The sequence below is a fragment of the Magnolia sinica genome, chromosome 13, assembly GCF_029962835.1.
Source record: "Magnolia sinica isolate HGM2019 chromosome 13, MsV1, whole genome shotgun sequence".
In the NCBI taxonomy this organism is placed as follows: Eukaryota; Viridiplantae; Streptophyta; class Magnoliopsida; order Magnoliales; family Magnoliaceae; genus Magnolia; species Magnolia sinica.
In genome coordinates, this window is record NC_080585.1 from 5,508,392 (window position 1) to 5,524,450 (window position 16,059).

Consider the following 16,059-nt stretch of genomic DNA (forward strand, 5'->3'; position numbering starts at 1 on the left):
AAACACGTACACATGATGGGGCCCATGGAGCACCGACCACCAGCCACGGAGCTGGTGTCGGGGGAGTAGCCAATCCGTTTCCATCCGTTTACGGTTGGCACACCTGATGGACGGTGTGGATCTCGAAATGGACGTCCACGTCAACGAAATTCAACCCCACGTTCGCCTACGGAGCGTTTTCGGTACACAAGTCGGATACTACCGTCATTACACATGAAAACAAGGCTAATTTTGTCATTTTGCCCCATTTATATTTGCCCATTTATATTTTTAAAAAATCATTTTACCGGGAGAAAATGCTAAAAGAAAAAAAAGGAAAGGAAAAACGTCATTTTAGCAGCTTCCAAGCGAGCGAGGTACTGACAGAGGCCTTTGCTTGAAGAGAAAAAACCGGTCTTTTCTTCCTCTTTCCAAGAATTTCCGACTCATGGATTCGTGACAGAGAAATCGACGGCTAGAAATCTTTCAGAAGAAGAGAAGAAAAGCAGCTGAGGAAAGAAGAGAGAGACTTCTAGGGCTATTTTCTTCCACTGCTCTCCGTCAGTAAGTCTCTTTTATCCATTTCTCGCTCCGGATTTGCTCCGTACATCTTTCAGAGAGGTTTTTCTAAGGTTAGGGTTTTTCCGTTTCGAGATTCGGTTTTGCGATTTCGGAATATTCTTCTGGTGTGAGATCAGTTCATAATATTGTTCCCTTTTTCATTATCAATTAGATTTTTTGAATTTGAATTTGAATTTTTGATGCAGGTGCTATATATGGTAATTTGCTTTATTATCTCATTTTTTGAATATTTTCCATGGTTTTTTTACTTTGTCGATTATTAGGGTTTTGTTCTTCTTCTTGCCCTAACTTTGAGACCTTCTGTTGTATTTCATGAAATTCAGTAGATTTTAGGGCTTGGCTAGTGAAAAAAATGGCATCTTTGAGGGTTTTGAAGTTTCGGGATTCTTCTTGATTTAGGACCTGTTTGGATGTATTTGGGAAGGCCGGCAAGAGAGGTATGCTCTTCTGCCTAGATCTTTTGCTACTTGCAATTTGAGGTGGAGAAGGCTGAAAAAAAGGCTTGCAAACTGCATGCATATCTGAATTCCAGACCGTCCAAACGGCAAACAGAACAGATAAGCATTTGTTTCCATGGAGTATTGGCACTGCTGTGCTGTGGATCCGGTGAACATCCAAATGCACCTTTAGGGAAGAGAAATGTGTTCAGAAGTACTAGCCTTGCTTCCATGAAAATTTTCGAGTGTTCTTTTTTGCATGTTTCTCTGTTTTTCATTCATTTTTATTTTACTTGCTGTGTTGATTTGGGATTCTTTCTCAATTTGGATTTATTTTTTGTCAGCTGTTTGTCGAAGAATTTTACCGGTTTTTCTATCTCGCATATAATGTCTTTGTTTTAATTTTATGTCTTTTTTGCCCATCTGATTATCTGGGCCCTTTTCATTGTTTTCTTCTTTGCTAATTATTATTTTTTCAGTGACGGGTTTCTGGAATTTGGGTTAATTCAGTATTTCTTTCTTGATTTAGTTTGGTCTAGATAGTTAGCAGCAGGAGGTGTTGGGAAGCATGCACTCTAAACCCGAGAATGCAAACTCGATAGAACCTGATGCACAGCCTGTTCCACCAGCAACCATAGGTTCTCATCCATGGTGGCGGGGTATTGGATATGGTGTTGTCCCTCCGCCTGTTTTACCAGAGAACTTTCCAAAATTACCTTTGGTTGAAACCCGTGATGGAGGCGTGGCAACGAGAGCTGCAGCGCCACCAGCTGGTGATGGTGTAGATGAGGGGGCCCGGGTTAGTAAAGAAACGCAAACTACGACGACACAAGCCGGTTATTTCCTTGACTCTTTTACTTTCTTTTGTTGCTTTCCACGGTCTGGGTTATTGATTTTTTTGTTTTAATATTATTGTTTTGATATCTCAACTTTAGGTCAGTTGGACTCCTTAAGCTTTAGCTTAGAGAATAATCTTGCTTAGTGTTAGTTCATAATTCTTAGCAAGCTCCAGGTTTTTGAATGGTCGAGGTTCTTTGTCTTTTTGCTTAAGTAGTAATTATCAAGGAGGTAGGGAGGTAGGGAGGGGAAAGAGAAAGCAACCTGTGCCTTCTGTAGATAAAATTTTAATTTGTAAACTTGCCTTGCCTTATCATCACTATCTTTATAAAATTTGAAGTATCAATCTCCGACACACCCAGCCTGATCATTTTATTTTTTATTTTTTAATTTTATTTGATGAGATGAGACTGAAGCCTAAGTTATTATTGATAAGTGCGTAATGCCTATAGGATGGGAATTAATCCTATGAGTCTTGTGATTTCAATGGAAGTTGCCTTGAGAATAGCTTGAATGACAAAAGCAGCAGTTTAAATACTCACTATTCACTTGTCTTGAGGTATTTTTCTTTCTCTAGTACCTGTTCGTATGTCGTATCAGGATATTCAGCTCTTACCATTGATTTTAAGTATCAACACGGCTCTTGCGACATCCACAAAATAGTAATTTCACATTTTTCTAATCTTACTTTTTATAACTTATAAACATGTCTTGTAAATGAAGTCTTATTGTAAGTGAATATAATCTTTTAAATGTGCAATTTACTCGTTTCCATGTTTCTTATACGAAAAACTTTCCTTATGCTCACATGATGTTCTTGTCTATTGACTCTCTCCACTGTCATGTATGTTTTGGAAACTTCTGAGTTCTAATTTTTGGCAACTACACCAATCATCTTTGTCTCTCTCTAGGGTGGCAATGGGCTGGGCGATGGTAGGCCTGGTCCAGCCCAAAGCTATGGACTCAAAGCCTGAGACTGTCATGGGCCTAGTTTGGCAAGCCTAAGCCTATAAAGAATTGTTTGGGCCCATGCTTGACCTGTCCTATGCCTAGTTGATCAATGCAAGTTGAGGTTCCACTGTTGATTGTAGTGGATTCTCCAATGAGGGAGAAAACACTTAAGATCTCTACTGTGGGAAGTGATGTATATACATGTTTACAAGTGGATTATGATATGTGGCAATGAGGTTTCCGTTTCCATTAGTTTGCAGAATAGATGGACAGGTAGGCATGGTTAATAAGTTAATACTCTCTCCCTTGAAACTGGTTGGTTAAACAGACATGCTATTTTTGGTACCATCATTTCATGGGGTGTTCGATGTGGTAGGTGGGTTAGCCTTTTATCTATTGCTTGAAAGAAAGAAAACTTGTTTGCAATGTTTCTTAAGGAGTCATTTGGCAAATATGAATTGGAATCCAAATCACAATTACCATGGAACCCATGTGAATTGGTATGCTTTGGAATTTTGTAGTATATTCACACAAACCTGAATTTGATCAAGTAAATTAGCTTTAATGCTGCAAATTAGTGTACATATGGGACATCTGACATCTGACATAATGGTTGTAATAAGCCCACTGAAATAAATACTTTGGCTGAAAGTGAGGAAATTCCAAGCCTCGGGTGGGCCACAAACATAAGGATCTTAGATGACGTGACTCGCCAATATTTTTTAACCGTCCATTAGATGGCCAGCAGTTGGACAGTTTTGATCATTCTATTAGTGTGATTTTAGTAATGCAGCTGATGATTGGATTGTTTGGGGGTGTCATCAGAGTGTCACATGTATGACGGATTAGTAGTCTAGTGACACCTTTGTTACTCGCGCCATTGTTCCATTTATCACCGATTCACACCAATTCACAACAAACAAAGTGATTTCAAAACACACCAAAAAGCAACATTCCATTTACCATTGATTCCATTTCACACCAATTCACACCAACCAAACAACCTTACTTTTTCCAATTCACCACCGCCAAACGACCCCTAATACTAAGCATCAATGCCTTTAGGTATGTGGTAAAATGAATATTTCCGTTTTGGCTTTTAAGTTTCAGATTGCCAAAGCCTAGGAAAATAAAGCATGTAGATGTTACCAGTCTTTCCGTTTTCTTTATCATTATCATGTTCACTTGTGTTTTGGAACTCTTGGTCTTGGTGCTGCAAGTGCAGTATGTTTTGGTAATTCTGTTGCTTTGGGACAACAGTACCATTGATTATGATGTAGATACATGATATATGCATAATTAGTAAACAGCCCTGCTAATACAACTTAACATTTGAGTTGGTATTAATGTTTTTTGTGCTGTATTATGTTATGTGTATGTCTTAAGTGATACAATTCATTGTACACTTGGGCTTTCAGTTTGTCAGCAAATAGATGCGTTGAGAAATGCAGCAGCAGTCCACATTCAACTGGAAAGGGCCCAAAGTTGGCTGCTAGGATCTATCTAGAGATTTTTGGGGCATGATCCATCGGTGGTGGGTCTGATAGACCAATGGTCTGGGTTACTGAACCATGGTCCCCAATTGTACAAAAACCCCTAGGATTCAATGCATGCCCTTAGGTCAAGAATCCCATAATTCCATATATTTGAAGTGACATTTCACTGAACCGAACAACATTTTTTAATTACTTGCTAGGATGGAAATAAGTACTTCATTATGATACTAATAGAAGCCTTCATTCCAGGATCAGATGGAAGCCAAGGACATGAATGCCAGCAGCCACTCCATGCCACATGTACAATGCCTACCGTGATGACTGAATACACAGTCCCACATACCCAACTAGAACTTGGGCATTCAGTTGTAATCTCTCTCTCTCTCTCTCTCTCTCTCTCTCTCTCTCTCTCTGCGCGCACGCTTCGTTATTCAGAATCAAAACTTCATTCATGGCTTTCACTAAAACGTGTTGCTGAATAGAGCTCTCTCTCTCTCTCTCTCTCTCTCTCTCTCTCTCTCTCTCTCTTTGAGTTTTGACAGGCTTGTGCACCATATCCATATTCTGATCCTTATTATGGTGGGATTATGGCTGCTTATGGACCTCAGGCTCTGGTATGTAACTTATATGCATCACATATCACAAACTAAATGAAATGCAAACATTATTGGCTTCATACAAAGTGTATGATATGTTTTGTTGTTTTCTGATCTGTAATGCACGATACATGGAGCATGTGATTATAAATAGTCGTTGGGAGGTGGAGTTTTCACAGAGTATTGTGGATAGAGTACATTGTCTAGAAAACTGAATGTTCTTTTATGGTGCTTTATCATTTTATATGTGAAATCATTGAAGTTTGGACATCCATATCGGATATTTTCCACTCTGATGAAAACTGTGGAAAAGAGTCCTCAAATAACTTGTTTGTTTTAGCATACATAATTTTAATGGAAATGTGGAATAGTCAATGGTTTAAAAGTGAGACCGATCTCAAAAAGGGTGGAAAACTCATTTCTTAGGTTTCAGGGAGGAACGGGAAATTACCCTTTTCTGAGGAAACGTGTAGAAGGGAAAACTGATTTCCTTTGTCCTCTTGTCTTTCTCAAACAAGGAAACCGTTCCTTTTCCATGGCTGAATAATGTTTTCCACCAATCTAATCAGCCTAAGTTTAGATGAAAAATATTGAGCCTGGAGCTACATATTTGTGCCCATAGTATCTCTGAATTATCCTGCTAAAAGACAAACACTCTGCCAACATGGCTACAATGATGGCCATGTCAGTGGGTGTTATATGTTCCATCACCGCTTGAAACTTCCAACCTGGCCCTATTACATGCCATAAGGCCATGTTAAGATTTTTTATTATAACAGCTTGATGCTTGGGATGTGAAAAATGTGATGACAACTGATCCTTGTAAATTGTATCAGGTACACCCTCATATGATTGGAATGCATCATCCTCGCATGCCTTTGCCCCTTGAAATGGCAGAGGAGCCTGTTTATGTGAACGCCAAGCAGTATCATGGAATTCTTAGGCGAAGACAGTCACGCGCAAAGGCTGAATTGGAAAAGAAATTGATAAAAGTTAGGAAGGTAGATATGTATGCATTCCTTTAACTGGCCATCTACCATGATCCCATTCATTTGCTTCTGTACATCATGATTGTGGATTGCAGGATGCTTGTGTCTGTATGCACGTATGTAGTATGTGGCATCTAGAATTACTAGACTAACATCCGTCCAGTTAAACTGATTGATCATTATCTCATTGCTTTCTCCATGGCAGTCATATATTAGTTAGTCGAACAGACATGATCGTCTGCCTGAAACCCAGTAAAGTTGGACATCCATCATGTGCATGTGTAATCTTTGTTTCCATTTTACTAGGGGGTGCAACTCAAGTGGATTGGGCTGGCTGAGGTTCAACCTGAGCCCAACCTGACCTCGGGAGGACCCAACCCACAACCGAACCTGACCTGAATTCCAATCCAAACCCAAAAGCAACTCGAATTCCTCTATACTCAACCCCAACCTGACCCGTATATATATGATTATTCCCAACCCGACCTAACTTGACCCAAATTTCTGAACCTGACCTGATTTCATATTGGGTTCGTGTTTGCCAACCCAAACCCAATCTGAGGATTTTGACTAACTGACCGGACCTGATCTGAACTCAAGTTGGTGCAACTCGACCCGAGTTTCAGCTCTTCCATTTACACTACCCATCAGGGTGAGAAGCTGTCTTGGGACAAAGGGTCACGATCCTGCAAGGGTGAGCTAACTCCAAAAACCCGTCCTGAATTCGGATTGCAGGCTGCAACTTGCCTGCATGAAGCCAGAATCGCTAGTAATCACCGGTCAGCCATGCGGCAGTGAATTCGTTCCCAGGCCTTGTACACACCATCTGTCACACTATGGTAGCTGGCCATGCCTAAAGTCGTACCTTAACTGTAAGGAGGGGGATGCCGAAGGCGGGGCTAGTGACTGGAGTGAAGTCATAACAAGGTAGCTGCCTTCCGGTGCGGCTGGATCACCTCCTTTTCAGGGAGAGCTAATGATTGTTGGGTATTTTGGTTCGACACTGCTTCACACCCAAAAAGAAGCGAGTTATGTCTGAGCCAAGCTTGGATATGGAAGTCCTCTTTTGACTCCCCTACAGTATCATCACTGTGGTGTGGTTCCACTATGCCAAGGACACTAGAATATCGAACCATGAACAAAGAGAGGCATGAGAGAAAGGCCAAGTATTACTGGGAAAGATTCTAGGAGTCTTAAGCATGTTTTTTTTTATAAGTATAGGTATGTCGTAAGTCATGCAATTGTATCATTTCAATGTAACCTAAAGTGATTCTAGGTTTCAGTTGAGGTTTTAAATCGACATATTGAGTATTGTATTGTTCACCACCGATATGGGGCTGTGTATCGTATCATTCACTACTGACACATGGTTGTATCACCCAGATTTCCCCTGTATTGGGCTGATTCAGGCTGAAACGGACAGATACAACTGTGTTATTCGTGGATGATGCCGATACTCATTGCACGATACATACGATTGACCTCGGTTTCCATCAGTTTAGATCATATTGTTCTGTACAGGTGGTAGGTGATCTTTAGTGGTATGGTTAGCTGTAGGTGATCTGCCTCGGTGATAAAAGCAAAACAGAAAAGATTGATGAGCTCTTCTTCATAAATTTCCTAGTTATTTTTGTTCTTCTTATTGGCTCTTGGGCCTTGAGTTATTGCTATGATCCATGATCTCTGCTTCTTCTTCTTTTTACAGCCATATCTACATGAATCTCGGCACCAGCATGCAATGAGAAGGGCGAGGGGCAATGGAGGCCGTTTTCTTAACACGAAGAAGCTCGACAACGTCACCAACCCCACCTCTGAGAAGGAGACACGTCTGGGTGCATCTGGCCCCACACATTCGACGAGCTCATCAGGCTCCGAGCTGCTGCACTCTGATTGCACCCCAGGTTCCTCCAGCACACAGCAAGAAGTTAAGGAGCCCCCGATACAAGACATGCATGAGCAGCAGCATGCATACTCTAACGGCAACGGCTTCTACCCGCAACGTCCGGGCTTCCCCTTTGAGAGGGTGGATGAAGGAGACTGCTCGGTGCAGCAGCGGAGTGGCATGATGGGGGGCCAGGCCCCACAGAGGACCCTCAAAATCAAATAACCCCCTTCAGGCGGGGGCCGAAGTGTGTTTCCAGCATAGCTCTACTGGTCATGGTATTAACGTTTTTTTAATCCTTTTTATCGGCAGTTCCTCACAAACATATCTGTGTAGGTGTAACTGTTGAGAGGCTTCTCTCACATGTGGCACTGTCGATCGGAGCGATGGGGTAGGCGGGCAGGCTGGAGGCACGGGGCCCACTTCACAACCAGAGCGGGAAACCCCTGGTTATCGGGTGTTCCGAAGGCAATTCATTCTTGGCTTGATTGGTTTTTCTGTTTGTAGGGAAGAGAGGGTGAAGAGGGAGAAAGGAGGTAGGCTGTATGTGTGTGGGGGTTGTGTTGTCTACCAGACATCTCTATTCCTCTTTTGCCTTCTCTTCCTTTTCTGTATAAAGAAACTGATGAATGGCTGTAGTAGAATTCGAGTTAGCGCTAAAAAGATGAGAAGAACCAACAAAAACCTGTCATTTTTCCTTTTTTATATGGGCGTGTTTGGAGATTTCAACAATCTGAAGTATCATCCAGGTATGTAATGAACTAACAAAGGCTGTTCTCCCTGTTGTAAGATTGGTTAGAAAGGATGATGCCTCATTTCATGCGATAGGTTTGGCTGTTGCCTTATTTTATCTTTATTATTATTATTATTATTATTATTATTTTATAAATTTTCCAATAGGAAGTCTCCTAAAACTCTATTTGATGATGCTGATGGTACCTTTAGAGCCGTTTGATTTTCGAGCTATAAATAATTTGACATTTAGAGCCCTTTGGTAGGTAGATTATTGGTCCAATATGGGTCCCACCGTGGGTGGACCATGCCCCAAACTCTCCCGTATGATTTCAAGAAAGGGAAGATAGGGAGGATACAGTGTTCATTATCAGGCTGGCTAGTGGGAGTCCTCTTTGAATGTTCTCGACAAAATGGGCGTCTTCGTTCATATTCAAACACAAATAGCATTACCGGCTGTTGTTTTGGTGGGCCCAAGACCCTGAGGCAGACTACATATGAAATCTCTCATTACACACGGGATGGTGTAAGTTTTGCCTCTCTGCCCAGACACGTGAGACATGTCAGTTACCCTCTACGCAGAAGACCCAACTGAAAAACAAGACGTCCCGTTTGATTATTATTATTATTATTAAAATTTTCTAATGATATTGAAATGTTGCTGTTGTGGGTGGGCCAAAGCCATAAAAACTCAACATCCCAGCCTGTACAACATCAGAGCTGTCCATGATTTAAGGACCCACTGCTGTAGATGCCAGGTTCCACGATGATGGAAGAGTCTTTGGACTGTTGCCTGAACCTGGACTACCCAAACTGTGGGCCCCACTGCAGATGATTTGATGGATGTCCTAAACATGAAATTGATAAATGGTTGATTAAAGATGACCGTCTGTCCAAATTTACTAGGAAATTGCGTATTCAAGATTGACCAAAGCTTCTTTACATGTGACAATCAGAGCCATTGATTGAAAAGGAGTGCAATTACCTTGAGCTTTTGTTTCTTCTATGGCAGTCAGCCATTTGACAGCACATCGGCATTACTTTCATGTTCCCTCGGGCACATGGGAAACATCCAAGTGATGCATCAACCAGGTGGGCCCTTCCCTGTCGATGACCTGACTCCAAAATCAGTGTCAGTGACACATGCATCAGGGCCACGTACAAAAAAGAAAATTCTGTTTAACCATCCATTTTCTCCCACCCAGTAAGTTTACCCACCATTTGAATGTCCTGCCCAACTCATGCTCCCAATTCTGACAAGCAGGGCACATGGTTTGATAATCTAGACCATTCGTCTGTTGAATCCCACCTCCAATGGACCATGCCTAAAAATTCTCCTTGATTGGGACTGTTGAGCCTTTTTCAGCTGAATGTGGACTGTTGTTGTATTTATCTTCTAAACCATATACCCGTAGGCCACAGATTGGATGGTTACGATTGCCCTACGGAGGACATTTTGTGAGGAAACAGCACGTGCATGGTAAGACCCAACAGCAAAGGTCCAGTTTGCCGAACCATGGGCTGCACTTGTTAGACTTGAAAACCTGCCTAATGGATGGGACCACAGATCATAGAAATACTTTTGGCCTCACAAAGGGGGAATACACCATTGAATCCAATACCCAATAAATCACTAACCTTGCAATGGACTCCAAATACACAGAGCCAAATGGGTACTTGAAGAAACAATACAAGTATCGGCAAACCATCTCTCATCTCCCAAAGCTGGGAAAATCCTAATTGGAGTTCCTCAGCAACAAATAAAGAATGTAGCAATAAACCCAGATCTCAGTTGGTTCGCTAGTATGATTCAACATCATCCATCACATCCAACGCAAACAGATGGTAACCTAATATAACTATCCGTTCCCCCTCCGAAGTTAATCCAAGAACAGAGATGAGTTAGTATTAGCATGTAGCTCTTTGCCGAATGGCTCAATACGTGGAGTTTTGGAGTTGCTTGATCCCATTCAGACCCTCTGCAAATGGATCGATGGCATACATGTTTAACCCTCTTGTCCGGCCCGGTGCACCCCCTTTGAGTGAAGATGCATCAAGCATGAATCTGCTAAGTCAGGCCAAAGGCATAATACATGTAAGCACTAGGCAAGTAATTATGTACAATTATATGCGTGTGTGCGGGTGAGTGTATGTGTGTGTAACTTGAGTGATCAATTGACTTGAATTGCAATTAGTTCGGTTTATTATGGGAGATGCCCAAAGATGTGATACTTTAATTATAGCATTTCGAGTCTAATTGCAATTTGGGGCCTAGCCCCTTACTATCAGAAAAGTTTGCCTTAACCCCCACTTTGGTTATTTACTCCTTGTTGAATTGTAATTGCAATTCAATTGAACTGAACATCCAAACACAGCCTAAATCAGAATATGAGGACTTACAAGCCACTTGAAGGTTTTCCGAGCTCCGTAGTTCCACAGTGTATCAGAACCTTTTGATCCGTTTCTGAAACCGAATGACCCACCGGAGGTTCGATTTTCTTCATAGCTGGATAGATATTTAGTTTTTAGCAGTTCAATTCCAAAGAGAAAAAATGAACTAAAGGTGTATTTGGTTGCACACCAAATATCATGAAATATTATGATATTTGGTGTAAGCAAATGCACCATAAAAAAATGGCAAGGAACTTTACATGCTTGATATGCAGGCTCAGTGCTCCCATCGAGGCACAAGATTTTCTACATTAAAGTATTTGCATCAGACCGATATTCAGAATTCAAATATCTCTCAACAGGGTTGAGAAAAAAAGAAAAAAAAAAGAAAATTGATTCATGTGAATAAGCATATGCACCTTGAGATTTGTATAGGATGTTTCAAGATCATCGTTTACCAAGATATGATCAAAGAGCCCTGAAGTGTTCCCTTGCTCAAGCTCCGCTCTTGCATTTCTCAAACGCTTTTGGACCTGTTCCTCTGTTTCAGTTCCCCTGTGTACAGTCACAACCGCTTCCTGACATAATTCTAGCATTCAAAGGAAGAGTGGTGAGTAACAAACAAAACTTACCGTGCACGAAGGCGCTTCTCAAGCTCTTCAAATGATGGCGGACAGATAAAGATAGATACTACTTCGAGAGAGCTAGCCTTCACAGATCTTGCACCTTGAACATCAATGTCGAGAATGCACCTCTATAGATGAATGAAGAAGAAGAAGAAGAAAAAAACACATTGAAATAAAATGTATCAAATGCGAATACAACTGGGAGATTACCAATTCACCAATTTGAATTATTATATCTGCAAAGCAAAAGACCAAAGGCTTAAGGGGAGAATTACAATGCTCATTTGGACAAAATTATAATAATTTGATTAAATGTAGCAGAAATGACAAAAAGTTAAATTGGGATAATTTTGATTCATATTGATGACCCAATGCTAATGGCTCATTTAGATGACAAGAGAAAAATCATCGAACCACATTTTAGAACTGACAGGCGCTAACAATGCCCACAGGTGTGTCAGCTCATGTCATGAATCAGTGTAATGTCCTCCACACATTCAGATTTGAGAAGTTTTATGGCTCCACCTGAGGAGTGGATGGGCCTGATTTTTGAGTCCAAGGATTGCCCCACCCTGATCCACATAATGGATGGTCAGAATTACTCCGACATGTGACAAATTGGCACGTGGGTGGGCTGGTGGAAGATCAGTGCCTAGCCAGCTTGTTTTCATGCTAAACGGAATAAGCTCATTTTCCGGGGACATGTTGGAAGAAAGGAGACATTATCACTAACTTGGCAGAACTGTGTTGGGATAATTGTTATCGATTGAAAAAAGAAGAAGAGAGAGATGGAGTAGGGATGGTTTTTGTCGATGATTCACACCAGCCCAAATTACTTGAAGGTTGAAACAAACAAAATTTCCATTTGGCAGCTAGTCCCTCGTTATCAATGGGGTGGGGGCAGCTCAACCATTCAATTAATGCAATTCAACACCAACGACAATACAAAGGAAATACTACAATAGAAGAGGACGACAGTCTTACCTTTCCTGAATCCGTTACTGTCTCAACAGCTTCGATACTTGTTCCATAGAGGTTTCCATGAACATGAGCGAATTCAAGGAACTTCCCATCGCGAATGTCACTTTCCATTACACTTCGATCAGTGAAATGATAGTGAACCCCATTCTTCTCCTTCTCCCTTGGAGCTCGGGTTGTGTGACTCACGGAAAAGCCAAATGCGGATGGAAACTCATCCATGAGTTTGGATATTAGCGTGCCTTTACCTACTCCAGATGGACCACTGATAATTATCGGCTTAGGACAATCACCAATCACCCCCTTACTCCATGCAACAATCTCGGTATCTATTATCTTCTTCTGCTCTTTTATAAATGGGGTGTCCACCTACCAACAACCACAAAAAAGTATAAGAGGTGGTTTTACACACATACAAAAGGAAAAAGGTAAGCACAAAAAGAAGAAGAAGGAAAATCAGATCAAATTCTTCAATGAAATCAATCTAGAACTATTGGATTGAGAATTCTCTGCAGGCCTCCATGCACATAGTTTGATATGGTCATATTGTATCTATATCGGTCCGATATGATACCAGATACAGGGCCGAATCAGCTGACCCAAAAAAAAGGGTCATATCGGACCATATCAGCTATGGAGTGTACCAATATGCCCATAAAGGCCCAATTTTCAATTGTTTTCAAATTTTTACTCATTTTTCCTCTTCCCTTTTCATTTCATTTTTTTTGAAAGATTTTCTGCTTTTTTCATTTCAACCATGGAGAAGCTTTGAAAGCGATTTTAAACTAGATCCATACCTATTTTGGGGATGGAAAACAAAATATTTGAGTGGGATTTGACAAATCAAAGCAGAATGGACCATTAAGGGAAAAATTGGAAGGGGTAAAGCTTCACTTTTTCATGTTTTTATAATGGGGCAAACCTTCACTTTTTCATGTTTTCAAGTTATGTTTTTTTTCAATGTAAATGGGCCCTAATTCACCAAATCGTGCCTGCTTTTTGTTTAGCTAGTGCAAATTTAGTTGACTTTCAACAGGTCAAACTGAAAGAAAACATTTTTATCAAACAGTGGTATGATACACCATTTTATACATGTCCAAAAGAAAGATTCTTAAATATCTCAAAATTTCCCTTTTTTTCCTGATATTTTTCTTAATTCTTTTGCTATTAGAAAAAAATTGACTGAAAAGGACCGATACGGCATATCATTTTCAGCCAGGCAAATACACTTCCCAATACCAATATTCAGAACCATTCCTTCTAATAACATTTATCCCCATCATATCAAGGCATGATTTGAACTTTAGATGCTTAAATGAACTGTATTGCAATTCATTCACTTCATCATAGTTGAAATGACCACCCCAGTGGGGAATGGCACCTTTCTTATTCATAACAACAATCAAACACCTAATCACCATTCATGTATTTCAAGTTGAGCTTCAAGTGATGGTAATAGCAATTCCCTCATTCTGAATGGAGTGGCCTAGCCCCATTTCGGCCATTTCTATTAATCAAATTCAGTTATCACAATCCAAGTCAATCACACATCCAAACACAGCCTCATGCGTAGATCCTATGCAAATTTTTCACTGGTTATTACAATGGTAGGACTTGAAGGGGCTATGCAATACTCCAAACAATCAACTAAATAAAACAAGGAAAAAAGACCATCACTCCATACTGCTACAACACTTCCAGCATTGCATATTGAAAATCATATACAGTATCCACAAAGCAGTTTGCAAGAGTTCAAACCTCAAGAAACCAGATACGGTCATCTGGTGCAGAATCCCTCTTAACAATCAGTATTCGCTCATTATTTAGAAGAACGGCGGAGTGGCCTTCACAAATCACAGGTTTTGTGCCCAACACAGTTGGAGCCGTCCTGCCAATTCCACCATGAATAAAAATCAAACTCTAGATCGAAACCAAAATACAGCAATGCAAGGCAGTGATTACCGATCTCACCATTTTCCTGTCGCCTTATTGAAAATCTGGACACTGATCGACAATGCATCTCCATCATTAGATCCCCCGATTACATACTGAACATAATCACGGCCACCCATAGGACGATGATGTATGCATGATCCATATACCAACAATGAAATAAGAACAAGAGGATTGAAAATCGCAGCAATCTATCAGGTTTACTCACTGTCTTTTCACCGAGGATGGTAACTGTTTGGCAGGTGCCGGATTCTGAATCGATCTCAACAGGGGAAACTTCTGGAAGCCCGTCAACAGAGAATTCATGCGCTTCTCCCTGATTACAAAATGCCGAAAAAGAAAAGGAACCGATCAATCAAGACTCGAAAAAAGAATCAGATTTTGATTTCAAGATTACTCTTTCAACCAGAATCGGAATGAAATGCAGTCAGACAAACAAAATAAAACCTCACCATGGAAAAACTATTGCTCCCCAAATCAAGCCTCTAATATAAACATCAACATATAAAAGCAGGAAGAAACATCAAAAACCCAAATCAAATATCCAATATTTCTACCAAAATCTCGTATAAAATATTAATTTTAAACCATGAAAAAAAAATAATCCTAGAGAGAGAACATTCAACATTTATAACCTGAAAAATTAACATAATAAAAGGAAAGATGAGAGATATAAAATGACCAGATCTCATAGAGAGAGAGAGAGAGAGAGAGAGAGAGAAGATTTTGTCAATGTAAAAAGAGAGAAGAAAAAAAGAAAAAAAGAAAACCCATCAAATAAAATAGCAAAAATCGAGCTTCTTCTCATAAAAGACGGTTTTTTTTTTTTTTTCAGATTTACTCAAGACCCATGTCTTAAATGAATCATTCAAACAAAACCCATCAATGAAATCAGCAAAAAATATCATTAAAAAAATCATTATACACCCACAGAGAGAGAGAGAGAACCTCGAGAACTTTGAGATGGTTGGATCTGATGAATGGTTTTTGAACTGAAATCAACGAACAGAGTCCCAAAAATAGGCAATGAAAGTAATATCAGGTGTACGCTCCAATGAAGAAAGGTTTCGTTTTTCAGGTAATTTACTAAAAATGGAAACTTTCTATCCTCAACAGAACGGTGTATATCAACCCCAAATTGCGATTTATTTCAAACGAAGATTGTTTGGCTTCGATCACTTTGAGAAATACTCAACAAAGTTGGAGAGAGAGAGAGAGAGAGAGAGAGAGAGAGAGGTGGGCTTCACCAGTCTACAAGCCGGCCTTTTAAACCGGGTTCTAGGAATTCCGTGAAGTCGGGACCTCACAGAGTTCCGTCAGGTCTTTTACGTGGGGCCCACCTAGATGTATGTTTTTGTATATCCACTCCGTCCATCCATTTTCCAGTCGATTTTAGTAAGTGGGACGGAAAATTAAACATAAATAAATCTTAGGTGGACCACACAACAGGAAACGGTGGAGATTGGCTATTAAAAACTTGTGGACTATAAAAGCTTTGGATCAAGATGTTATCTGTGTTTTCCCTTCATCCAAATATGTGTGACATTAGAAGGTTGGATGGTATGTAAACACTAGTGTGGGCCTTAGGAAGGTTTTAACGGTGGGCATTCCATGATCATTCTTTCCTTTG

At 40.4% G+C, this 16,059-nt stretch overlaps 2 protein-coding genes across 12 annotated transcripts; one reads left to right on the forward strand and one right to left on the reverse strand.

Annotated features, from left to right (window-relative positions):
* The first annotated feature begins 318 nt into the window (after window positions 1-318).
* Window positions 319-8,562, forward strand: LOC131222545 (nuclear transcription factor Y subunit A-7-like). 8 transcript variants are annotated; one of them, XM_058217661.1, is made up of 7 exons: window positions 322-543; window positions 944-998; window positions 1,528-1,834; window positions 4,532-4,650; window positions 4,825-4,896; window positions 5,715-5,879; window positions 7,573-8,562. In XM_058217661.1, exons 3-7 carry the CDS (start codon window positions 1,567-1,569, stop codon window positions 7,972-7,974), a joined length of 1,026 nt encoding a protein of 341 aa, XP_058073644.1. In that variant the 5' UTR covers window positions 322-543; window positions 944-998; window positions 1,528-1,566; the 3' UTR covers window positions 7,975-8,562. The 8 variants fall into 8 exon arrangements, with proteins under 8 accessions (XP_058073648.1, XP_058073647.1, XP_058073644.1 ...); XM_058217659.1 differs by lacking the exon at window positions 944-998 and having other exon boundaries at window positions 7,573-7,996; window positions 8,086-8,562; XM_058217665.1 differs by lacking the exon at window positions 944-998 and having other exon boundaries at window positions 319-543; window positions 4,538-4,650.
* A 1,528-nt stretch (window positions 8,563-10,090) lies between these two features.
* LOC131222546 (guanylate kinase 1-like) lies at window positions 10,091-15,669 on the reverse strand. Of its 4 annotated transcripts, none has more exons than XM_058217666.1 (11): window positions 15,375-15,668; window positions 14,882-14,916; window positions 14,638-14,745; window positions 14,448-14,524; window positions 14,235-14,364; window positions 12,483-12,845; window positions 11,505-11,626; window positions 11,292-11,427; window positions 11,133-11,178; window positions 10,882-10,987; window positions 10,091-10,549 (listed from the first exon to the last, which is right to left on the reverse strand). In XM_058217666.1, the coding sequence occupies exons 2-11, from the start codon at window positions 14,882-14,884 to the stop codon at window positions 10,417-10,419; spliced, it is 1,224 nt and encodes a 407-aa protein (XP_058073649.1). In that variant the 5' UTR covers window positions 14,885-14,916; window positions 15,375-15,668; the 3' UTR covers window positions 10,091-10,416. The 4 variants fall into 4 exon arrangements, with proteins under 4 accessions (XP_058073649.1, XP_058073651.1, XP_058073650.1 ...); XM_058217668.1 differs by having other exon boundaries at window positions 10,091-10,546; window positions 15,375-15,665; XM_058217667.1 differs by lacking the exon at window positions 15,375-15,668 and having other exon boundaries at window positions 14,882-15,103.
* Window positions 15,670-16,059: the final 390 nt, after the last annotated feature.